At 40.9% G+C, this 26231-nt stretch overlaps 1 protein-coding gene across 5 annotated transcripts in view; it reads right to left on the reverse strand.

Annotated features, from left to right (window-relative positions):
* c9h8orf34 (chromosome 9 C8orf34 homolog) overlaps positions 1–26231 on the reverse strand; it is an 81742-nt gene that overhangs the window by 16816 nt on the left and 38695 nt on the right. For 3 of the 5 annotated variants that reach the window (XM_085173395.1, XM_085173393.1, XM_085173390.1), the window contains exons 8-12: positions 23713–23848; positions 18404–18489; positions 18232–18308; positions 9483–9609; positions 560–1050 (exon numbers count right to left, since the gene is read on the reverse strand). In XM_085173395.1, the coding sequence (XP_085029521.1) occupies positions 560–1050; positions 9483–9609; positions 18232–18308; positions 18404–18489; positions 23713–23848 (917 nt within the window). The remainder of the gene's footprint in view (positions 1–559; positions 1051–9482; positions 9610–18231; positions 18309–18403; positions 18490–23712; positions 23849–26231) is intronic. The other 2 variants (XM_085173394.1, XM_085173392.1) reach the window with 1 other exon arrangement.

Consider the following 26231-nt stretch of genomic DNA (forward strand, 5'->3'; position numbering starts at 1 on the left):
CGACTGGGTGCAGTAGTGTTTTGGATAATGTGACTAGGTGTCAACTGGCATAACTGTCAGATTACACAAAGGCATTGTAAAATTCCTGCCGCACCATTAATAAAACCTTCAAAAAAAGGCTCATATTTAACAGTCCTGCTGTTAAGTAGATCATGAAAGGAATATAAGAAAGAAATCCCAATGAAAGTTCCCCTTTTATGCCAGACTCATTTTTCCACAGTGAAGTGACATCCTACTGTACAGACCTCCACGACTTTCTGCTAAACCCCACACGAAGTGGTGTGTGCCCGCAAGGATTTGCACGTGTAATATTTTGTGCTCCTGGTGATCCCGCTCATATTTCTTTCTGAGGAAAGGCTCTCAGCTTCAGTGCCCGGCTTTACTTTTTTGGCTTTCAGCACACAAGTTCACTCTCAAGATACTAAAACCTTTTCAGACCATGACCCAATTTTTATGACAGTTTTATCCTTGCAATGTGAAATATAACATGTAGAACTACATGTCTCATTAAGTGCTTGCATGACTTGTAAAAAACACAAGTTTCAGTGTGGGGTCTTACCTCAGACAGATAGGCCCGTAGGCTGGCACCAAGGGTATCTGTGCTGCTTAGCCCTGGAGGGGTGAGCAGCGGTCGGGTAAGTATTGGTTGACTTGTGGGTGTAACAGGGCGGCTCCGCGACCTCCTGAAGGTCACCTCTTTATAAGAGCTGGAGTTAAAGGTGGAGCGTGTCAGCAAACTATTTGGGGTTATGGGCCTGCTGGGTGTTCTGGGGGTTTGAGTCCTGCTCCCAGGGTTGCTAGGAGACTGAGTCCTACCCATGGTGAGGGTCGTGGTCTTGGGGCTAAGCAAGGGGAGGCCCACACCACAAGACTTGCCCGTAAGGCTACCAACTGGAGAGTGGGGCCTGGACACGAGGCTGGGGAGGGGAAGTGTGTCAGGTAGAGTTCTGTGGCGCACTGGGGTGTGGTATAGGCTGCTATGTGGATTATTGGAGCTTCGGGTGGTCATCTTTCCTACTTCTGCCAGCTTTGCCAGGTCCTTCTCAACCTCTGGAGAAAGAAAGGCAATAATCCAAGTCAGTATCCAAACGCTTAAGGAGTAAATTTCCTATTTAAATCCTATGGTATACACACACATTGAAATAAAATTGACTTTATTTAAAGCCATGAAAATGCCCATAATAATTTTTAAGATAACTCTCCCAAATAACTCTGGAAAAGGAACTTTTAACATACCATCAGGCTTACTTTAAGTTTTATTCCTCCACTGATTTGACTAATGAATCACAAACATTTCTGAGCATTAATGTGGGCGAGACTGCTTGGGTTAATCCCTTTTCTCGGCAATGATGACAATATTTATAGACCTTATAAACTGTGGTGAATCCAGCTTCCTCTGTCAGAAAATGTCCCAAGTTGATACAGTAAGTACAGCATGGCTATATTTTTTCCCTTCTTCCTGACAAAAACACATTAGCCTGCTGCTCTGGTAGTCTCGAAAACATTTTTGTTTATAAAAAACGCGACGCTGCCAACTTCTGTGATCAACATCTGGGTCATTTTTTCCATGTTTTCTGCTTTCGTTCCAGATCTTGGCAATTGGGATTCAACAAACTGGGAGCTATCATTTAAGAGGCATGATTTAGAGGAATGACTCACTTGAGGTAGAGGGTACTTCTGGAAAACTGAATGTGTGACGTTAGATAAATAACAAGAGCAAGCAACAATTTTTTCACAAACTCAAACTTCCATGTTTTTGAGCAAATTTCAGATTTCCTGGGTTTTACAAACAACATTTGCAGAAAACATGAAACATGTGCTTCTATTCACTGACAAATATCCATTTGGTATACAAACAGAAAATGCCTGTAATGCTATCCTAAATTTAGCTTTTGGACATTACTCCGGAAGATTCTGTTCATTTAAAATCAGACAGTGCTGCACAAAATCCTTTGGGGATCAAATGCATATAATTATTTGACATGCCTGAGTGGATTGCTGTTTATGTGCTTAAGCAGCTCAGCGTGCATAGAAGTAAACCTTCATTTGAGACACAATGCTGAACATATGCTGCTTGTTGTTGGTTTTATGTGTTCACTAACTTGTGTCCTGCATGATGTTATGTGTGTGTCTGTGAACCGTTAAACTTTACAGACGTAATAATTTCTAAATTATAAGAGCAGCGGGTTCTCAAAGTTTTACTGCCTGAATGCCAACACACACTCGGAGGACGCTTCATTAGGTACACATGTTCAGTTTCTTTCTCATTAGCCAATTGCATAGTAACAATTCAATGCATTGAGGCATGTAGAGATGGTAAAGACAAGCTGTTGGCATTCACACTGAGCATCAGCTTTGGAAAGAAAGCTGATTTAAGTGGCTTTGAACCTGGTTTGGATGTTGGTGCCAGATGTGCTGGTCTAAGTATTTCAGAAACTGAAACTCTCTCGAGTTTACATGGAGTGCCGTGAAAAAAAGAATATATTCAGTGAGCAGCAGTCTCAGTCTAATGTCAGAGGTCAAGAGAGAATGGCCAGACTATTAAAGCTCTTAGGAAGGCAACAGTAACTCAAATAACCCCACATGAGATGAGAGATGAGATAGCCTTTATTTGTCAGTTGCAGGTCTTTTGCCCACAACCGAGATGACAGACCTTGCCGACCGTACATTACAACCAACCAACATATAAAATCTCTCTGAATACACATCAAATTTAGCCTTAAAGTAGATGGGCTACAGCAGCAGAGGACCACCCCTGTCAGCTAAGAGCATGAAACTGAGGCTATATTTCACATGGACTAGAAATCTGACAAAAAAAGATTCGAAAAAGTTTGCCTGGTCAGATGAATCTCAACACATTCTACACATTAGTAACAACTAATGGGCAGAAATTGGCCCATTAATAAAATGGGCCAAAACACAAAAGCTGAAATGGATGAAGGAGGAAGTGAGACGGGGAGAGGAGAAGGTGGCAGCCTCAGAGGCTAATATTGAAAGATAATGACAACGACTGCCCAAAATAGTTAGAAAATAATCCAGGCTGAAGCAATAGCAGCACTTCTGAACCAACCAACAATCTTGAATCCTCAGTTCATCTCAAATTTATGTAATTTTTCAAGAGACTGTCCAACATTTCTTCTATCACTACACTAACACAGAAAAAAATCAATAAAACAACAAAAAAAAGAAAAGAAACAAACAAACACAATGACAGAAAAAGCAACATCTGTGGAGTTGAGAGTAGCTTGGTCACTGCTGAGGACGAAGCAATCAAATTACGGTAAACACTCAACCGCGCGTGCTGTTCAAGGCAGGTCTTGACATCAGCTTTTGGCAGTGGCGACACTGCTGTATGCACTGAAACCGTGTGCTAACCTCCACAGCTGGATCTTGACCATAACACCAAAGGATAAATAAGTGAATACTTTTAGACTGCAGTGAGATAAATAATACAAACGTGCAAAGTAAAGCACAGCATATAATGATTTCCCGCTTTAAGTCCTTAATCACCCACACACTATGTCCACCCACACTGATGGCTGATATTATTTTAAAAAGCTGTAAACAGGATGTATTCCTTAGTTTCCATAAAGCTTATATTTTCATCTTGAGGTATTTACCAGTATAATGATAAACACCACATGTTTTTGCTCTAAATACCCCCCCACCACCACACACACCGACATACACAGAAATGGACATTCGACTCCAGCTACCTAACAGTAAAGAGCAGCCTATGAAAGGCCGTTTTATTTTTAAACTGACTTTGTTAAACACAGGACTACTTTAACATATCTCTGTGACACTGATATAAAGAGACATGCCATCCAAATTCTTATACTATGAACCTTGAGTTTGAACCCAAACGCAAGTAACAACAACAGGGAAAAGAGGGTAGAAAATGAGACAGAGGGGGACAGAAAGGAAACAAGAAGAAATAGAAACAGATCTATTAAAGTCTTTGATCCAAAAGCAGTTGCATGTGGTGAGCGAGTACAAGGCCCTAGCACGCTATACGACCATTCAGAACTCATGAAATCTTTATTGGATCCTTCCACTGAAAATAAACAAGTGCGCTAAAGACATGTCATTTGTCAGCAGGCTTACAAGTATACAATATACTGTTTGCTTGACGAAATTAAAACGCTACCCTTTTGTCCTTGGATTGATAACGTACAAATAATGTGAAAGAAATGCACATTCCTCACATGGTGTGAATGGAAGTAAAATTAAAAGTTGGCAACGCGGTCTTGGAAAAATTCTTGGGATTGTTTACTTTTACTCTGACGAGATATCCCTGGCTCTAAATGGGGGAAATTTTCTTTTACAAAAGCCTTTGTCACTGATGAATTGAGCAGTTTGCGATGTTTTGTACAACGGATGAGGAGGTTATAGGTATTATATAAACACAGCTTTCAGACTCGGCCCCCTCCCTGGCCTCAAACAAGCGAGAGTGAGGGAGCAAATGTGGTCAAGCAAGCTAAAGACCGAAAGGGAAAGCAGTGAATCAGGAAGATGAAAGATTGTTTCCTGATTGTTTCAGGGTGGTTTTGTTCAAATAAAAACAGTCACACCTCTGCACCAGCTCAAGAGAAAGGGCCAAACGCCGATGGAGTGCATGTTTCATGACTGGAAGGCAATGAAACCACTGCCGCCAAAAAAATGCCCCAAACACAGCAAGTTCAGAAGAAAATACAGACAGAGGAAAGGGTGTCTGCATATAAATACACAGCCGCACACTTCAAGGTAATAACTGAGCGGGATTATCTTTGCACGAATCGACAAAATTATGTATACTTATACACTTAAAGTGTGCTAATACATTAACTACTTAGGTATTACAGACATTTTTATACATAGACCCTCATTTTCAGAGGTCCAAAACTAAATTTAGGCAAATAAATGATCTGAACTTGATTTCGTGTTGAGCTTACATTTTCGAACTAGTTATTCGCACAAACTCTCAATATGGGGTCCAAAGAGATGTTGACGCAAGTAAAGGAGGTCAGTATTAGGCTGATAAACCTTAAATATTAAAACTTTAGAAGTGGACATATTAGCAATCAGGCTCAGCAATACTAAAATGCCAGGTAGACCACAGAAGATGACTAAAACGGCTAAAGACATATAGCCAAGTCAAAAACACTCTTGAGGAAGTAGGTGTATCATTTAAATTTCAAGTCTATAAGCAAGAGATGCTTTCATTAATGTAAATAAAGAGGGTTTATAGTAAGGTGCAGACCACCGGTCACAATCAAGAACAGAAAAACATCGAAAAGAGCCTGGACAGTTTTAGAGGGGGAAAAATTGTCTCCAAGCTGAGATTAACTTGCACTACAATGATGGGAAGAGAAAAGTGTAGCAAAGGAGAGAAACAGCTCATGACCTGAAGCATACCACATCATCCGTCAAACATGGTGGAGCCAGTATTGTAGCATGGTCATGAATGGCTGCCAGCAGAACCGAGCCACTCGTGTTTATTGATGATGTGACTGCTGATAGAAGTAGCAGGATGAATTGTTAAGTGTATGGGGCTACGCTCTCTGCTGTGATTCAGCCAAATGCTGCAAAAGTCATTGGAGAGCGATTCACAGTGCAAATGGATAATGGCCTGAATCGTACTACAAAAGCAGCCCAAGAGTTTCTTAAGACAAGGAAATTGGATATTCTTCAACAGCCAAGTCACTGACCTGATCTCAACCCAACAGAGCATAGCTTTTCAGCTATTAAATACAAAACTGAGGGCAGAGGGACCCACAAGCAAGCAGCAACCATAACGCAACTGTAAACCGTAAAAATGATGCTAGTTTGTCCAATTACCTTTGAACTTCTTAAAATGGTTGACTGTGTAATTTCCAAACGATTAATCCAATGTTTTTGTTAAATCTGTTGAATTAGAGTAAAACGGAAAGTCTGCAATTCAATCATATATTGATTGTTTGAATTAAAATACCCTGTGGTGGTGTACAGACGCAACATTACAAACAAAAACTGTCCAAAACTGTCCAAAAACCTCTGTCTCTGTAATATGTCCAAAATGTACTCTTGCGCAACTGTGTGAAAAAAAAAATCTAGAAACAATCTCAGTGAGCTAAGGAGCTTGGAAAGAAAAGCGTCTGGACTTCATTAAGTTTCTTGAAGACGTTTCACCTCCCATCAGAGAAGCTTCTTCAGTTCTAAGAGCAACTGGTGGAGAGTCCCAGATTTTAAGCCCTATGGGAATGTCCCCAAGAGGGTCATGGACCCCCAATCAATCCTCTACCTAATCACACGAGCCAAGGTGTGACAAGGGGTGTGGGTCACAATCAGTCACCGTAAAACCTGGCCCCACCCTATGTGATTTACTGAGGTCAAATGGCCCAGGATGTGAGTGGGCGTTAAGGCTTCTGGGAAGGGATCTCAAAACTGGATTATAGATGGCAGACAGTTGGTGTTGTAAGCCGGCGTCCTCTGTTCAAAGATGGTTGTTCACAATCGACATCATTACTTCTTTTCTGTGGAATATGTGAACATTGGCATCCTCGAAATAGGGGGTCTATGACCCTCTTGGGGGACACCCCCATAGGGCTTAAAATCTTGGACTCTCCAAAAGTTGTCTTCAAGAAACTTAAAGAAGTCCAGACGCTTTTCTTTCCAAGCTACTTAGACTACGATGACCTGGCTGACTGAGAATCTACACAGAGAATCTCAGTGAGCACTAACTGGATACCTACACTACTCTTTAATAAATTACCTTTACCTTTAATAAATTAAAGGAACACTTTTTAATCAGAGTATAGCATCAAGTCACTTAAACTTGTGGGATATTGATCTGGTCAGTTAAGTAGCAGAGGGGGTTAATAATCAGTTATGGCTGCTTTGGCCTCCCAGGAATATTTTTAGGCATGCATACAAGCATGTAGAGGCCATACAGGCTACTGACTACCGTTTTGAGTTGCTGAAATGAAATATTAGCAAAATAGACTTGCCTGCCACATCATATTTTCATTTTGTGTTTCTTTTGGTGTTTTTGAATCATTGAATTCAGCCCCTCTGTATGTTGATACTTTTCATTTCCATAAAATGATGTGGGATCCTTTCGTTCCTAACACATTACCCAGTGTACCCATATCAGTGTAGACATCCAGCATGATTTTTTTTCCCCATTGAGATTTGATGTGCTTTCAATGTGTTCCTTTAACTTTTTGAGCACTGTGCATAAGAAAATGTCACAAAATACAAACACAAACTGGGGAAACAATAGAAGCTCAACAGTGAGGCTCTGGCTCATAACGTGGAAGAGATTTAACAGCTAATAAAGGCTTTAAAGACTTGGATTAGCTTGTTTAACAGCTTCTACTAAAGGCCTGCTGGGAATCATCAGGCTGACTAGTCAGTATAAAACTTGAAATCAATAACATCTGAAAATTTGGTACATTTTTAACACAAACTTTATCTTTTTTTTCTTTTTTGGTGTGTATTTACTGTCATTTACAGATGAGCTTAGAAGGTCATTCCAGCTGTGACCACTGCTGTTTGACAGAAACGAATTCACTTAGTGTGACCAGCATGTGTTTAATATATCTGGTATGCAAAGATATCTTTACACACTGTGACGCTGTTAAACAGACTGGGAGGACATGCATATACAAACAAGTGTGTGACACATGACGGTAAATGGCAACTCTCTCCCTGGCTTCTATTCCACACTTTCATCTGATTCATACTTGATCTTCATGACAACAAAAGCAGTCTCTGAGTCACCCAGACGTCACATATATCAAAGCTCAGCCTTGGACTACATTAAGAATAATCATTTCCAAATTGCCACACAAATTCCATTTCGTCAGACAAATAACACTCCAACAGAGTCTGCCTTCGATCGGCTCGTATTCACTCAGCAGCGGGAGTGAGAGTTATTAACTGAACCTGTCAAAACTGAAGCTCAATAGGATTCCTGGCATGTGGAAAACATTTTAATTAGTTTTTCTATTTACTCTCCATAAAGCCCAGGAGGAGCAGAGAGAGATAAGAATATACATATCTTACTATACTAAGCACACAAAATGCTATATAATTCATTCCCGTGTTATAGATTCATTTGTTCCTGTGATTTAAATAATTCAAAGCCAAAAGATACATCCTGTTCTCACGTTTTGGTTGTGTGCGTGAGTTATGTAAGTGTCCCAAAAGAGCAGAACACCCTGTGCAAATAGATTATAATTTCCCTGATCAATAGCTTATAAGAAAAACATTTAAACCAAAACAGAGAATAAGATAAACAATCAAATTTTGCCAGAACAATCTCTCCCCTGAGCTGGATGAATGCCATCAGTCTTTTTTTGCCGAAGGTGAGTTGAGTGCATACAGAGAGTCTACACCGAGATGAAAAAATATTCAGTAAATTCAGTCCACATCCACATGTCTGGATGGTTTTACTACAGGGTTTTTAAGTAGGGGATTTGGGGGTTTTAATTTTACTGGAAGTCATTTTTCTCATTAGGACGAATGCTCATATTCTCCACTCTTACGCCATCATTGTGGACATGGATGCGGATATAGACAGCTGCAAATATCATGGGTAGATGCTATTAACTAACCGTTAAGCAGTTAACTGTTCACATATGCATTATATACATTTGAAAGAGATTGATCCAAAGTCAAGGTAATTTCTTGAGTTATTGTGCATTTCTTTAAAGACAAAGTAAACAGATCCAGTGGCAACGGACGTCTTCACATGCTAGACTCAGATTCAGATTTCTCTTTGGATTTGTGGTTCATACGCAGTCGATGCCCTTGGTCCACAGTCACAGTGTGGATTTCATTAAAAAACGAACAAACTGCAATGAGCTTCATGTTCAGACCAAATTTAAGCAAGCGGACCACCCTTGTGGAAAGTGCTCTTATATGAAGTAGTGTATAATCAGCCAATTATTATTGTTTCTTGGTGACACTACCTCATGTAAGAGTGACCATCCCTGTGCACTCATTTCATCACTGGCCACTGAGAGAAGGTGAATTGTTTCATGAAACTCCATATGGAAACGGGTCGCTGCTTGAATTTTAACACTTTGCATATAAGTTACCGATCTTTGACGTTTGTATTTTACTATTAAAGCAAGAGAATGAATTAATCAAAACATGCTAAAACCTTTATACGATGTAATAAAAAGGCTCATTTTTTCTTTTTCTGGCTAATCCAGGGCTCCATAAGTCTTAGTTTTTAATTAACCAGGAAATTCCTTCCACCAAAAGCTGTGTATTCTTTTACTGGATAGCCCCCCACCCTTCCCACTCCTCAAGTGCTATCTAAATCCCCTTCAGTTATATAAGACTCCATAGTATTGTATGCCTGCATGTGTGCATGCTGGCACAGTGTTTTAGCTTTCAAAGAAAGAAGGCTTTTTGATCTGCCTCAGTCTCACAATTCATCATTATAGCTAATATCACATACAGACGCGCACACACATAGAGCATGCAAACATACACATACAACTGCCTACCAGCAAGCTGTTTGCCCATGTTCTCCAGCTCTTTAGAAAAGAGGGAGTCGCCCAGTAGCAGGCCCGTCTGCCCGACAGAGCTCCCACCTCTCACAGCCTTCAGATCAGCCTCCCAGACAGCCTGACGCTAGTTAGCAAGGAAAACAGAAAGAGAGAGAAAGTCACATTAGAAGAAAGACCCTTCAATTAACGCTTTATATAATTTTCAGCTCTTGCTGGAAATATCTGAGCCATATCTGCTGGGGGAAAAAAAAAAGAGCCAATTATTATTTTATGAGCTCAAGAAAAACACAAGAAACCACAGCAAGTGTAGATGAAAGCATACATCATGGAGTGCACTGTGTTAACTGAGTGCAGGGTGCTAGACAGTCAGTAGTGGTTCAGAGCATTTTTGTGTAACTATCAGTAAATCTATAGGAGCGTGTATGCACACCAGTCTGCTGGCAGCCAGCCTGGCAGCGGCAAATCTCGCGCTGCCAGTTACGGAGCAATAAATCAGCCACTTTGAATAGTTTCCAGAGTTTTTTTTAAATAGAGATGATCATATTCTAAAGCATATGAAATGAAAGAAATAAAAAGGCAGATTGGATCACTTATGTGTAGTTGCTGTGTTTGGCCTATTTTGCTCGTACCAATCATGGCCAAGTGTGTGATTTGGAAAGGGACCTGTTAGACAGTCTAAACTTTGAAACTTCTTCTAAACTTCGTTCTTTAATGGCAGCATGCTTAATCCTCCTATTTTTTTTCCTTTGATAGGACGCAAGTGGCCAGATGATCTGTTAAGTCAGTGGACCAAGCGTACATGAGCTCCAAGCACAGGTGAACAATAAAACCTGTCAGCCGTAATTCCACCTCCTGTAAGTTTGGTTTACACTAGATAAGTTATGATACCTCTGATGCCAGCACTTACATCATTTGATGTGCTAAGCACTTAATGGGAGACAGAGCTGACTAGACAAAGTGCTGACACAGAGTGAGGTTTGGAGACATCTGGTGATATACATAGAGCGAGGCTTCCAGCGGTCTTTAAAGACAATCCTGGGATAATCCCTTCACAGCAAAAGCCGAGCACACGGCTGCGCAATATCACTAAAACAGCGAAATAGTTCAAAATGAAAACATCTTGCTATAATTTTTATGATTTTTATTTTGAAGTGTGAGGTACTTGATCCTATGCACGACAGACTATGAACATAAAACACAAGCCACAAAGTCCAACTTTAATAGAACAAATGTCAGAACACCTGTGACCACTGGAACCAAACCGATTCCACATGAAATCCTAGTTGAGGATAATTGCTTGAACAAGGTTATAAAAGAACACCTGTGAACACACACTTTCCTCCTGGGTTATATCTAATGCAACATAGCTGAGTGTGGTAAAAAATAAACAGTGTGAATGGGAGTGTAGGAAGAGCCGTGTTACCAGTAACGGAAGATGGAGTTGGTGACCTCACACAAACCTCCTATTTGGAAAAAAGACAAGCAAATGCTTTTGATTCGGTGAGAAGAATATCTGGTGGTGTCAGGCGCCACGACGGACACTGGATAAAGTCAACCTCAAAAAAGCCATTACTCATAAAACTGCAAGATTTAACTTGGCCGAAGGATGAGAAAAGAAGCCTGATGAAGTGCAGAACACGCTTTGGTCAGTTACAACCAAAATAAATTTGTGTGGATCTGATGGTTTCCAGCATGTCTGGTGTGAACCTGGCCAATAACACCACAGAGGAGTGCATGAAACAAGGATGTGTGAGTGTAATGTTATGGGAAACAAGGACGTGTGAGTGTAATGTTATGGGACTGCGTGAATGTCAAAGGTGCATGGACGGTCAGGGCAACTGAATACTAAATGGTGTTTTCATTCAGGGCAGCCACAAGAAGCTCGAGAGGAAAGGAATTTTACAACACGACTGTGTTCACAAACGCACAGGGGACAAGAACCTTTACGGTGAAAACTAAAATTCTCTCACTAAAATCCAACAGATCCTTTGGAGATCTTCAGTGATAAAACCTCTGCAGCAAAGAGCGACTGAGAAGAACTGTGTGAATAATGAAGGATTGAAAAACTGGCAACCATCAAACATAAAGGTGGGCAGACAAAATAGCCTTTTGAAAAAGAAAAAAAAGAAGAAGAAGAAGAAGAAAATAAAAAAAATTTCACTGATCAGATTTTTGCATTGGGATTGTCCTTTTGGGTTAAGAGGTGTAGTTCTTAACACATTCGTCTTGCAAAAGAAAAATCCCCTGTCTGGGACACAAACTCAGGGGGTCATCATACTCCTAATGCAGGTCCCATGCCCGGATAAATGGGAAGGGTGCATCATGAAGGTGAAATATAAAAATATGCAGATCCATGGGCTGTGGCGACCTGCTAGGTAACAAGCAGCCAAAAATCCCAGTATATGCACAGGAAGGAATACACTCTATTATAAGAAGAATCTCTTAACATTTTAGTATTCTTGCACAAAGGGGAGGTTAACTCAGTTTGTTCTACAGTAACAAGTTAAGCTCCCCTTAAAGAGGACTGCAATGCTTAAAGAGTAGGTGTAGTGAAAAACAAAGGAAGCTGCTATCCTCTGATAAATGCCAGAAGATCATTCCCAGGATTTATGGCATTGATCTTCATGCCTGTCAGATACATAAGGCCTTCTGTGGTCATAGAACCACAACACCCAAGCCAATCTTTAATTACAGTCCTCATAAAGCAGCAAGGCGGGTTGAGTGCTACAAGTGAATCCCCTCCCCAGCTTTATTTCTTTCTCTTTGGTGGTATCTCCCTAAATCCAACAGCATGACATCACACTGTCCTCCTCTTGCCTTTTATACTCAGCTCTGGCAAACAAGGCCACCAACAGATTCCCAATTTTAAGTGGACTTTACGTCGTTACATTTTAAAGCCCCGGTGCTTCGGAAATCCAGAGTCCAAGTTGATTATATCAAAGATCAAATTTATCGTAGTGCCTTATTAAAGAGCTCGGTTTTATAAAAGCTTTTGATATACAATAGATCAACTATTATTAGCAACATCTACAACGCAACATCTGCATTGAGTTCTAAAGCTCTGCTGTAATCAGGACCATATATCCTGGAGACAGCAGACTGGAGGCCGAGGCTGATGGGACTCCATAGTCCCAAAGACCAGGAAAACCAAGCAAGCCTGTAAGAAATTCACCTCAATAGACAAGATCAATAAACAAACAGACAGTGCAATGAAAATATGACTGTTATTTCATTGGGTTTAGTGACGTCATACTAACAAAGTCACCTGGATGTAATCGTGTATCAATGTGGCATATTTGAAAATCATGTACAAAACAAAAATGCTACACAGGAGATGTTGGGGCACAAAATGGACTTGATTACACGGTGAGACGATACAACAGAATGATGGAGTGTGGTTTCATTTAGCCATGGTTTAGAGCATCTATTGTTCTTATAACAAACAGTGCATGACGTGCAATATTTTAATCCTAGCGGCCGAAAAGACAGGAAGGAATGGCTTTTCATTTGCCAAATAAAAAGGGATTTCACAATGACTTATAGTGTATTAATGTCAGTGGTGCAAAACTGGTATGATCTCCCTCCCACTATGATAAAACTAAAGAAAGCTTAAAGAGAAAAGGGGAAACCCTTCTGGTAAAACTTCTGGCTAACTAACAAACATGGGTCTTATTTCTTACAAAATTGATTCCATGTTGAGAGCAAACAGGACAGAAAGAGAGAGGATAGACATCTAGAGTCAAATATTTTATAGCCTGCATGTGTGGAGCTATACGTGTGTGGTCAGCAGTAATAATCACCGCAATCTGGGGTTTGGTCCAACATGGCCCCTCCACACAACAAGGACTGCCGGGGGTGTGTGCATGCAGTCACAGGGGTTTGAGCGTACTGCTGGCTTTGCGAGCACAATTGATGGACTCTTGTTGTGGTCAGGCCTGGGTTGCATAGGGACTAATATACACAAAACACACGCAGGACCTTGCACCAAGACACACTCTATTTGATCATCTCTCATTTCAGCTTATTATTTGAGGCTTTTAACTGCTTCACTTGAAGTATTGGGGCTCCTTTTGGACTGCACTAAAGGTACTGCAGTTCTTCTTAAACACAAGTGGATCACTCCATATAAAATCTACTAAATTTGAAGTCAAATGTTCCCACCAAACCCCCTTAGAATCAGCTTTTCTTTTCTTTTTTTTTGGTGCAATAACTTTACTATGTTTAAAGAAGTAAAACAAAAGTTTATCTTCATGATATAGCTTTGAGCTTTAATCATCAGGAGATATATCATAGTTCTTTCTGTGTCATAAAAAGCTGAAGCTGACTGATTTATTTGCAGGCTGATTTTGTCGGCTGCCATCTGCTACTTGATGACATATGAATGAATGAATATGAATGGCTCTGGTTAGCACTGTTGCTGCGCAGCAAGAAATTCCTGAGTTCAATTCCACCATCAGGCCAGGGTCTTTCTGTGTGGAGATTGCATGTTCTCCCCGTGTTTGCGTGGGTTCTTCCCACAGTCCAAAGACATGCAGTTAGTGGGGATAGGTTAATTGATCAATCTAAATTGCCCATAGGTGTGAATGGTTGTCTCTTTCTTTGTGTTAGCCCTGTGACAGACTGGCGACCTGTCTAGGGTGTACCCCGCCTCTCGCCCTATGACAACTGGGACAGGCTCCAGCGCCTCCCACGACCCTGAAAAGGATAAGCGGAAGCGAATGGATGGATGGATGAAGTATTAGCGTTTATGAAAGCTGATTAATGAGACATGTAAAAATTAAAGAAGAGACAGGAGAAACAACCATGTTATGGGTGTTGGCATTACACAGTTTGGCCACCAGAGGGCACTTTGTTACCTGTTCGCAAGACACGCACGTGGAACGCCACAATGACAACCGACTGATCCGAGAAGAGTTTGGCAGAGGGTAAAGAAGTACATAAACAACTACATGTGAATTTTTTAGTAAAATGTATTTGTCTTGTATGTCTGAGAGAAAAAAAATCCGCAGTCATAGCGGAATTCCAGATTTTTTTAAATCGCCAAATATCGGTATTTATCTAAAAAAAATCTATATCAGTCAAGCTGTAATAACAATTTTGTTACATAGTCATGTTTTAGCACTTGCAAAATGGCATGTCTGTGAATTAAAGAAACATCTTTAAAATTTCTGCCACACACTGGCTGGGATCACCGAGGGTGTCAGGTTTAGTCTAGTGATTAAAGGCCAAAAAGCTGTTACAAGCTCATAACGCAATAAAGCAGCAACCTACAAAACAGCCCTCTTCTTTTCACCCTTTTCTTTGCTAACATGAAGTTTTGGATCAGTCACATCCTTTGCTACTTCAGCAGCAGCAGGAGATAACCACCGACTTTAGCCTTGTCTGTACCTCGTTTCCTTCATACTCCTTTTTAATTTTGAAAAAGCTTCCTTGGTTATAACTATCAACGATCGAGCTCCTGCAAGAAGCCAACAATGAGGAGCTTGGCCTGAGCTCTCTCTGCAGTGGGCTCGCACAAAATACTGTGTGCCAGGTGGTGTAAAGTAGACCTGCTGCATGAAAGACACTCTGCGGACCCTTATTTGGTGCGAGATTAATCTGGGCATAGTGAGAGCTGACATACAGACTTAAAACGGGTATCACATGCCAAAAGAAACTCAGCATAAAGTGAAGCATGACATTTTTCTCTCTGTGAATTTTCATCTCGAGCCTCATGAACCCTTTATGTCATCGGGCCTCAGGGTTAAAGCTCCGGTAAGCCAGTGCATTAAATACTGACGAGTACCCAGCCAGTCCTGTGTTTTTTATAGAATCAGGTGTAGTGATGCGTCAGTGCTGTACAGCTGAAAAGTCTTGTGTATTCTGGGGAATTATCTGAAGTGGAAAGAAACAAAAAGAGGGTCATATATTCTGTCATATCTTTACATGGATTAATCAGCTAAGCTTAACACTAAGAAAAGGAATTTATTACAGGTTTTCTAAATAACTCACTTTGCTTTTGCAGCCCCATCTAAGTTGCATGGCTGTGGGAGAATATGGGATGTGAGAGTTAACACTCACACTTTTAATGAATTCCTGTTGTTTTGGCTTACAGCAGAATCACCTAATGGATTTTATGGACTTGCATACAGAGCTCAGAGGCTCACTCATCCAACCACAGCCAAAAGCAGACAGGATATTGACAATAACACAGTTAGGCTTTTACTCAAGTGCTCCAAAGACTGACTTTATGACACACTGCCTGTTCTTAAATCAGAGAAAAACAACGAGTGTCAATAGAAGTGCAAATGAGATGACTCTTTACAAGAGTCTGCGGGAAAAATTATATTTTTATTGCACTATACTTCAAAATTTAGCTGAAACCTTAGAATCAGTCTGCCATAACACAAAAGATTCGTTTTTGTATGTGTGACATCTTGGAGTTCATTTCCCAAAACTTTAAAAAAACACAATGCTAAAGATGTGAAAGTGCTTCAACGTGTTAGCCTGCAACAGACTCTCCAGGATGTACACTGCTTCTTGTCCTATGATGCTGGGCGAGGTTTCAGCATCTCCCATGACTCTAAACTGGAAAAATGGAGGAAAAATAGATAGATGGATCTATTACAAGAAATTCCCTAACAGAAATCTCTCCATCATTGTAAGCGAAAATCATTTTAGTGCGCAGGCAAATAAAGAAAAACAGAAAATCCTGTAAATCCAAAACAAAGCTTTTGGCAGATTACACCAGCACTTGCGTTGTGTGGTTACGCTGTGCAATTTGCTCAGATGACAACCATACATGCGTGTCTATGGAGGTGTGGGGAGAAGACTGTTGCCAAATATAAAAAGCCGTACAGCCAAGATTCCTTCGGAAACAGAAATAAACCCTCATAACGGTTCTGCTTCGCATCTCTCTCACACACACAGCACTGCATCACACTAATTATCTTATTTCCAGCATACAAGTGAGCAGTTTCCCTTGGCATATTTTACGATGGTAACACCCATACCACTCAGAGCAAATCTGATTAACACATATCACTTAAGAGTTACAAAGGAAAGTGGGAGAATTTTGGGGGGAATTTACGCCTGGCTATTGCTTTAGGAAAGAATTTGTCTTTATGGGGCAATTATCACCTAAAGGGAGCTGGCAGAGGTAGGAGACTAATAATGATAACCGTTAAGAGTGTTTACTTTCCAACATCTCCAGGGCATTTACTGCCCAAACCAGGGCTTGTCTACAATACAGGACTCTACTTTATTTATGGACAGTTGTAAATGCTAATAATAAAATATGACTTCAAACTTTTAAAAGTCGCAAAACAACCGTAAAAAAAATGCAATGACCACTGCGACAAGAGAGGAAGCACCAAGACACTTTTCTACCAGTGTGATGAAATCTTATGTCTTTACTCTGTGCAAAGACATAAGATTTCATTACACTTTCATTCATTACTTTATTCAAGTTATTTGTACTCCCACCCCCCACCTCCCGCCAAATAAACCATAAAAGAAAAAAACATTTCCACACTGCTTAGTCATTTTACTCCACAAGCCCCTGGACGACTAGCTGAACTTACAAGCTGTTACAAATTGCATTTGCCTTTCGAAGAGGGCCAAATATAAGCAATTAAGCACAAAACAAGCACGGTTACTTTCAGCACTATAGGTTACACGAGATATTTGCACTTGCAGAGTCCATATGGGACCTATTAGCGCACTGTTCTCTAAGTTGCCAGACAAGGCTTAACCTGTGAAGATTGCAGTGTAGCGGCAGGATGGAGTGTCTAATCCCTTGTTGCGCACAGCTACAAACTAGTGGTTAAATGTGGACGTGAAGGTCTTTGGAAAGGAGAAATAAAAGGCACAGGCTAAATTGATCGACTTAACTCTTTCAGATCTATTAAAACTCTGTTACTCTGTGTTGGTTGCGGTCAAGCCTCAGCTTTTCGGTTCTAAATCCTTCTGTGCGTTGTGTCAAAGAAAACACTTGTAAAATGCTGGGAATTAGTGTGACTGGCATGTTAAGGTCCAAATGTCTACAGTTTCAGGATGGAGGCTATTGTATTTGGCTAAATCCGTCAGAGCTCCGACTACTTTAGTCCTTCAGTTTCTAAAGGTCTGCTCCCAGTTAGTCTGGAGCCTCTCTGCATCTGCTCCACACACGGAGCACTGCACTGGCTCCTTTCTTTCTTAAAAAAAAGCAGTAAAAAGCCTTGTCTAACACTTACATTGGGCAATTATATTTTTTAAAAAAAAGGTATTGGCTTTTCGGAGAGGTAATTATACAAAGGTGCATGTGCCTTTGACTGAGTCTGGTGTGTGCCACGTAAGGCCACTATAGATTTCTTCCCTGAAGCGTCTGAGGTTTATCACGCCACTTTGCTATTCAACAAACCTTTGTGTACCTACTGTAACCCAGAAATATTTAGATCCATTATCAAACCCATCTAAATCTCCTGCGGCTGTTACGTCGCTCGATATTCTTTTCGTGTATTCCTTTCAAACTGCACACAAGAGCTGTGAAAGGCAAGCAAAGTGATGCAGGGAGAGTTTTAATTGGGGCTGTTTAGCGCTATCAGCTGTTGTATAAGCTGAAATCCCCACATGAAGATGGATCACTTTTACTCAGGCCTTGTTCTGTTAACGAGGGGCTCGAGGTGGTTTTGAGACAATAGCAGTCGAGGAGGAGAGAGCGACGAGGTAATTGATGGTTGTAAAGCGATCTTAATTGTTTGGTGATGGATGTAGGGAGGACACTTACAGAGCCTGACACCTGAGATAAGGTGTCGCATTCCTGGAGTCGTCCCGCCACTGTGTCCAACCCGGGCAAAGGAGCTGCTCCAGACGATACGCACAAACGAGGGAAAGAGGAAGGATAAAGCAGAGTGCAACGGCATAAAGATTTTATATATTAAGTATGAACTGCAACTTACAAGATATATCAGGTACAGCTTGTTCAGATATGTGTGGCCTATGCTCCTCTTCTGATCTGCTGTCTGATAGTGTGTCTCCCTGCAACCTGGAAAACAACACACAACATAAACTTGCACTGCAGCGCATGTTTGGAAAGTGAATGTCAGATAACAAAAAAACAAGCCAGCCTCAATCAGTCTGAGGTGATGAGACAATGAGGAAATGTTTAGCGAAACGTTCGGCGAAATCTGGATCGGCACGGAGGTCGGTTTCAGGTCACAAACTTTTTTGTTTTTGCTGAAATTAAATATGAATAATAATGAAGAAACGACAGGAATGCACGAATAGACGATGTGTACACAGGCAGCAGCACCTCCACTATCCCTATGCTTATAAAAACATAAAACTGAAGATGAAGAAGAAAAAATAAAAACTGACACGCAGCTACTATTTTTCTCTGACATCATTCAGTTACTGTTTTTTATCAGAATGTGTTCCAAGCCCCTATTGCTTTTTTTAAAGATAACACCGTGGACTGAAAGGGAAGTGGGTCTGACAGATTTGGCTGTCTTAAGGTAGCAAAAGATTTGGGCTGCCCAGAGATAGTGAAGTAAACTGCAGATGAAAGACAAACAGCCTTTTCTTGTTTCACCTTTCAGCGAGAAGAGAGAAATGCTACTTTAAATGCATTTATGCTCTTCTAAAATGCTAATTCATACCCTCTATACACTCACTATAGCTGTAACTGTAAATCACATCATATGTCAAATTTGTGCACGCACCACGTTGGCATCAAATTCTTTATACCTCATGCTGTTTCCATGTCATGAGAGCAACTATTAGCTGAAGAGAAAGGAAAGCAATCCCTATGCCTTTATGGCACAGCTGCATTCCCAGCTGCAGGGCCTCCTTGTTTCTACCTCTACATCGAGACTAAAGGCACAGCGCAACTTCTTAAAGTGGATTCTATTTCTTTCCTTCTTTAGACATCCCTCTCCTTATCTCCCCCCCTCTTTAATGGTCTTTATAAGACCATTAAAAGTACCCAAGATGACTATCAAAGGGCCTTCCCATTCTCTGAACAAAAGCTACTCATAGCCGCAAGTCTTGACTACAATTCCCCTAGTGCATTCCTGATATGAAAGCAATTAATTTAATGAGAACGACAAGTCCAAAAGAGGTTTGTGGAAATCTATCCATTTCCTTAAAACCGCACTGCCAGCTACTTCAGAGCAGGCCTAAGATCTGGGATGCGTTTGCACACAGGAGATTTTGTGGCGGGAGTACATGCTCTTTAAATGAACTGATCAGGCCAATAAGGGAGGTGGATGAAATGTTGGTGTGACCACAGTTATAGCCCAAAAGGCAGAAACGTGGCCACAACACACAGGCCACACAGCATTTTGCACTTCAACCAACCAGCAGAGATCCACTGGAAGCTGCATGTTTTCAGACCTGCCACTGCTGGTTAAGAGGCACACTGGCTGACTGGAGCATTTGGTGGTGTGGCCAGTGTCTGGACAGAAGGGACGGAAAAGGACGTTGGCAAGGGAAGGTGTCTTAGAAATCAGGGATCGGTTTCAATACGGGTTCAGTGAGTTCAAAGAGAAAAGCGATCCTGCAATGCAAAGTTGACATTTTGTTCTTATTATGGTGCCCAAATGGGAACCGAGTTATCGCCTTCACACTGTGGGTGTGAAATTAGGTGTCACTATTTCCTGGTTTGGGGTAGTGCATGGTAGAGCCAAGTGGTTCGGTCTCATTTGCGCAGACTGATAGCCTTCACTGACCTGTAAAAAAAACACAAGGGAAGCTGGATTCGAATGTGTCTGACTGAGGGATGACGGGTATGTGAGGAATGCTTATCCAGCTTGGGCCAGTGTTCACAGTTCCCTGCTGAGCCAAGCAAGCCTCTGGTATCTTTGTGTGAGTTATAAAATATTGCAAAGGTTCCCCTCAGTCATGTCAATATTAAAATGAACTAACATGAGCAGTACTGCAAGGTCACATCTCTCAGTAAGCCTCACTGATGCTGAAGGACAGATGCATTGGCACACATGTTAGTTTTCTGAAGAACAATTTTAAAGCTTCTGCGAATCTCATCAAGGTAAAAGTAGACAGTTTGAAAACTGTGTCCAGGCTGCCTCTCTCCAACCTGCTCTCTGACCTTTACCCCTGCAATCTTCTGCTCATGTCAGTGTATTCATACAAGAACATGCATGCACGTGTTTTATGTGTGCATCCATGAATACCTGAGTCTGTGCACGTATGAACTTCTGCACAACCCTAATTTGAGAAATCTGTCTTCTCAAAACAGCACAAAGGGCAAGCCATGCGTGCAGCACTTTTCCAGCTTACTGATCTGTTTATGGCCCTTAGACTACCCAAAAATGACTTTGAAAGACCACAGCTCCTTTGCCAATAAAACTTGGGAAAGATTCGGTGGTCAGGTTAAAGAGGACAAAACAAGAATTTGGCTTCAACGAAAGGATAAAGGAAGACAGAGAAAGGGAACAGATGTTTGACATTTCAGTAACAAAAAAAAAAAAACAACCTTCACAAGAGCCAAAAATGACTCCAGATACAGATGCTGCTTTGCTTTGCTACTAATTCCACCATGGGACAAAAGGTATAAACAATTCGCTTAAAAACATCAAGTCGATAAACTGCCAACAAAAATCCAGCGATAGCATTCATCCTCCTGCACAAACCTTTGACAACAACCCGCAGCCTGCGTGTGGAACGAAACTGATAAGCTGCGTGAATGAAAGAAGAGTAGGAAACAAACAAATTCCAGACCCCAACCAGTGGAGGCTGTGCAGGCAGATTTGTGCCTGGCGTCTCATCAAGAAGATACCGTTTATCTTTGACTGGCATCAAGGAGGAGTTTTGCCCACACCTGCCTACGGTATCACACCCAAAACTCAGAAATCTGAGCACCAGACTGACGATGTGAATCTGAGGGAAACAGGAAATGTGTCTGAGGAGAAAAACTGTGATAACAAGAGAGAGGGTGATAATGGAGACAATTATCCTCGCTAGAGCTGATTTGTGAAAACAAGCAACACTAGAATGGACTTCAGATATAATATTATTCTCTGCTACCTCTGATACAAATGCAGAGAGAGGAAATGGAGGGTAAGAAAAGGATAAGAAAGAAGTGTTGGATGTTTGAAAGAAAAAAATGGATGCAGCAGGTGCTACGGTATAGTAATGACAAATGAACTGTAGAGGAAAATTTACAGAAATTGTTTAGCATTTCAGTCAGGAGATGAATTTGTTTCAGTTCTTGCTGAGACTTTGATGAGGAGATTATCTAGAAAAAAACAGCAAGTGTGGCTTTGCGTGGGGTTAAGAGCTGAGCAATTTCCTGGCTTTAGGCAATAATTTAACATAATCCTGGAAAAACAGCTATTTGTCACCTATATGCTGCCTCCAGTCTTTAAGCTAAGATAAGCAGTTATCGCAACAACATTAATCTATTTACCTAACTACTAGAAAGAACAAGTCTTCTCAACTGGCTATACTTTCTTAAGGAAAGCTGTTTTATATTATTACAAAACTCAAAAAATGTTGTAAATAACACTAGAGACAGACGAGGAGTGGAGAGAGAGTGGATCCAAAGGCAGACTCTGGAGACGGACAGGAACTAAAAGCGAGCCTTTATTTACGGCTCTATAAAAGGCAAAAAAAGCAAAAGGGAGACAAAGACTAAACCAACAAAAACCTAAACTGGGAAAACAACTAAACACTAAGTACATGGCACGTGAAGACCTAAAACCTGAAACCTGAAACATGAAAAACCTGAGACTTGTAAACATGGGGGAAGATGAGCAGGGTGGCTGAACAAACAATTCAACAACAGGCAGAGGAAGACAGAGGACTAAATACACAGTGGATAACGAGACGGTGGGAAACAGGAAGGAAACACAGCTGGAACTAATCAGACGCAAAGACACGTAAAAGTGAACACGCTGAACCCTGGACAAGGGACTATCAAAATAAAACAGGAAACATGAAACATACACTAAGACACGGACTAGACAGTGGAACCAGGGAAGACAGACATGTGAACATGACCGACTGGGGAGACAGAAAAAGAGCACAGAAAACAGACACAGGAGATACACAAACATAAAGACAAGGATGTTTAGGCGTGAGACACAGTAACAAAACCCAAAAAACTAGAATGTATAAATATAACCAAAGCAGAAAATAACTAAGAGAACTAGAAATATAAACGGAAAAGCAAGGAAACTGAACCATGAATAACACTAAATCAAAGAATATTAATTAACCAGCAACACAAACATTAGGTCACAGACCCAGGACCATGTCGTACCAATACCAATGCTGCACCCTATGTACGGGAGAGCAGTGTGTCATGATTTATGAGATGAAGTTTTTTTTCACAGTTCATGTTTGAGGCATATTTCTTTCATCCAAGGCAATTATTTAACACATTCAGCAGGCTATGTACTGAACTTAGACAATAGAAACAAAGTATCAATCCTATCATTTATCATTAGTCATAAATAATCTATCATTGTAAAATTCATCAGCCTATTCTTTTTCTAAGAAAAGGTTAATCCATGAAGAAAATTTCCAAAAACACATGACTTCATGCAGAGGTGTATACTACTCCTTTCACTAACCCCTACAGTCTGGCTTTTTTAGTTCTATTAAATGAAGTTGCAAGCTGAAAAAAAATGCAACGTCTGTTTTTCAAACGAACTATTCTGATGTATTGTGTTGTTCTTTTGCTCAGTTGTGCCCTCGAGCCTCGCTTTTTCTTTCTGTTCCAAGGAGAACCAGTTTGATTTGGTCTTGTAATAGAGTAGTACACATCGTAGCTTAAAATCTTTACTTGTCTGACAGCTCCCACAGGGAACACCGTTCATCCCTATTACCAGGAAAAAACAAACTGATGGGTTTCAGAAAAAAACTTTTATGGAGGGGCATTTTGAGACTGTAATGGAATCTACAAACGATCCAGACACTTGACTAGCTCCATGCGGACATGCGAAACAAATGCAAACGGAGAACGATGAAGACGATTAAATGCTTTTAAAAACATATTCGTGTTATTAACCACTGCATGTGTGAAGGTGTTTGTGAAAGGTTTGTTGAGGAGACAGAGTGCATACAGACATATATACACACATACACATGCGCATGATATTGTGATGATTCCATGAAACATTGGCCACATCTCTGATCAGTGTAATGTTTTATAGAGGTAAAAACACGGACATTTCAAACTTTGGGGCAGAACTGTGCGTATATTCTCCGTCCACTGTGCCAGAAAAGAGAAGGTAGAAACATTTACCTGGCACACCTAGAGCAGATGTTGAGTGTAACTTTGGCCTGTGGTTCAGGCTGATAGGAGCTGCGTCCTTGGCTGAACTTACTGCCGGAGAGAACCAGCCCTGTCACACCCTCCATCCGCAGGTCATCCAGGTCCTCTGGGATCAGAAAGGGAGTAACACAGAGAGACAGCAACAGGGAAAGGAAAGCAAGGAAAATGGAGTGAAAACAAGAGACAGAAAGGACAGTTATTAATCATACTTTGGTATCTCCCTCCACTAACGATCCCCTGTGATGACAGTCTGCTAAGAGCCAAATGAGAAAGCAAGCACATCACAGTAAATAGATACTCGGCTTAGCCCTGCTGCTGTGCTGCTTCACACACACTCCATAGGCATGGATCCACAAAAAAGTGCAGAATCATAAAGTTCACATGAATAACACTTTGTTATGAGGAATGATTTTAACAAGGTGATGACAGGACCGCATTATTCCTGCACAGAAACAGGAAGGTTAACGAGCTGAACTGGACAAAGAACAATATGGAGAAAAAAACGAGTGGTAAGATGGAAGGAAAGGGTGATGGAGAGGTGGAAAACTGGGTTTTGTCTGATCTCTTACTGTGTCCTGAAGAGCAAACAGTTGCAGAGCACACACACACACATAGACTCTCTCCCCTCTGACTCTAAAGAAGTCCATATGACGTTCCTTATGAGTGTAAATACTGTCCGCATGCTCCAATTCAAACAAGTCTGAGAAATAGAAACACTACAAATGTCTTTAATAGACAGAGGACAAACACCACAGAGGAATACATCACACCAGTAACATGATTTATGAAAAAAAACAGTGGTGATGTTGAATAGTTACAGACTAACTGTCCATTAATACAATTCTAGTATCAAAGGGGAGAGTCTGGATCAGCCAATCCATTTTGGTTTTGAGTGCATCCCCAAGAGATAAAACATACTGCAGTATTTTACGTGTCACGGTCCTTTCCGTGAGAACGAATAGCGTGCGGGTGTTTTGGCGTCTTCCTCTGTGAAATGTGCCGTTCAAGTTTTTTAAATGTTTAAATCAACATTTTGAACGGTCACCATAACAATATTTCTCCCATTTTTCTCAGACCAGATGAATATCTGAGCTTTGCCAATTGGGGTGAGGGGACGGAGGTCACCTTCAGGCCAGACAGTATACTCGAGCTTCTCGTTGCCATTGTTTCTGCTCGTATACACGTAGCACAGTACGTGCGTGACTGTCTGCGTATCTGTGTGTCTAGTTACTTGAAACCAACAGTGATACTTTTCATTTTGCGATTACATTACCTGGCCCCTGGTTTAGGGGGGGAGAAATAATGGGCCTCACACCTTGAAAGAGGAGAATGCATGACTAATCACCTGGATTAGATTGGATGACACTTGCTCATGAGAACTCTCTCGCTCCATCCATCAGCGTGGCACAAAGCCAGAAAATCTCATCTGTCTCTTCTCCCCTTTATGTGAAATCATTGCAACAAGACGGCTAAAAGTCTTCCTTCGGTCGTATTTGTTATCCACCTATCCTGATCTGCTACGTAAAAGAAAGTCAGGACAGATGGCAGTTAATAGATTTTTAGTGTTATGTCACAAACAACGACCGCTAGCTACATTTTAAAAAGGAATGAAAAGTATTCAGAGCATCACCTTTCACAAAAAAATCCTAGAAACATTCCCACTGTCAACTACATGCCTGATCTGCAATTCTGCAGCTTTTTATTTCAACTTTAATTGTAGTTATGCACTGGGGTTGCTGTCTGTGACATCCTGTAGTTAGAAAGCCTTGGTATGAACGATGCCCCTCAAGAAATATTACATGCACGGTTTGTTGGCTTTTCAAGTGATGGAGCAGTAGTACTAAGGGGCCCATTAAAGAGGAATAGTCATACTCCTGGGAGAAAAGATCAAACTTAACCTGACTGTCATTCACTGTATCATTTTAGTTACTTACAGTTAGTCCAAATGCTGTAAAATGTATCCAAAGTAGAGTCATTTGCACGTATTTTGCAGATCTTTTTAAACTGTTGAATTTTGACACCATTTCAAATTAAATATTGAAATACTGGCTAAATAACACTAAAATAAAGAGGGATTGAATTCTGGCATGTTAAGCCATTTGTATTCCTGCATTTGTCTGCGAGTGACTAAAAGGGAAAAGGTGATACTGTGAATATTCATTTCAATTTTTAAACCTGTTTTGTTGTTTTGAATTGCACTCTAATATTAGCCAACAATGCATGTATTAGCGTGCCACAGCACTACATTGTTACAGCCTCAGTGGCCATAGTTAGTCCTGTTAAGAGCTGGTTAAAACAAAGCATTTCTTTAGCACACAAAAATACATATTTATATCCACAGAAACGCTACTGAAATCACACAGATCAACTGCCTCCACCTCACCCTATCCCTCTGCGTCTCCTCCTTCATTACATCCATGAGTTTCCTTTGAGATTTTCCTCTTCTCCTGTCTGGCAGCTCCACATTTAACATCCTTTGTCCACTTCAT

Source organism: Neolamprologus multifasciatus, chromosome 9 (assembly GCF_963576455.1).
Source record: "Neolamprologus multifasciatus chromosome 9, fNeoMul1.2, whole genome shotgun sequence".
NCBI lineage: Eukaryota > Metazoa > Chordata > Actinopteri > Cichliformes > Cichlidae > Neolamprologus > Neolamprologus multifasciatus.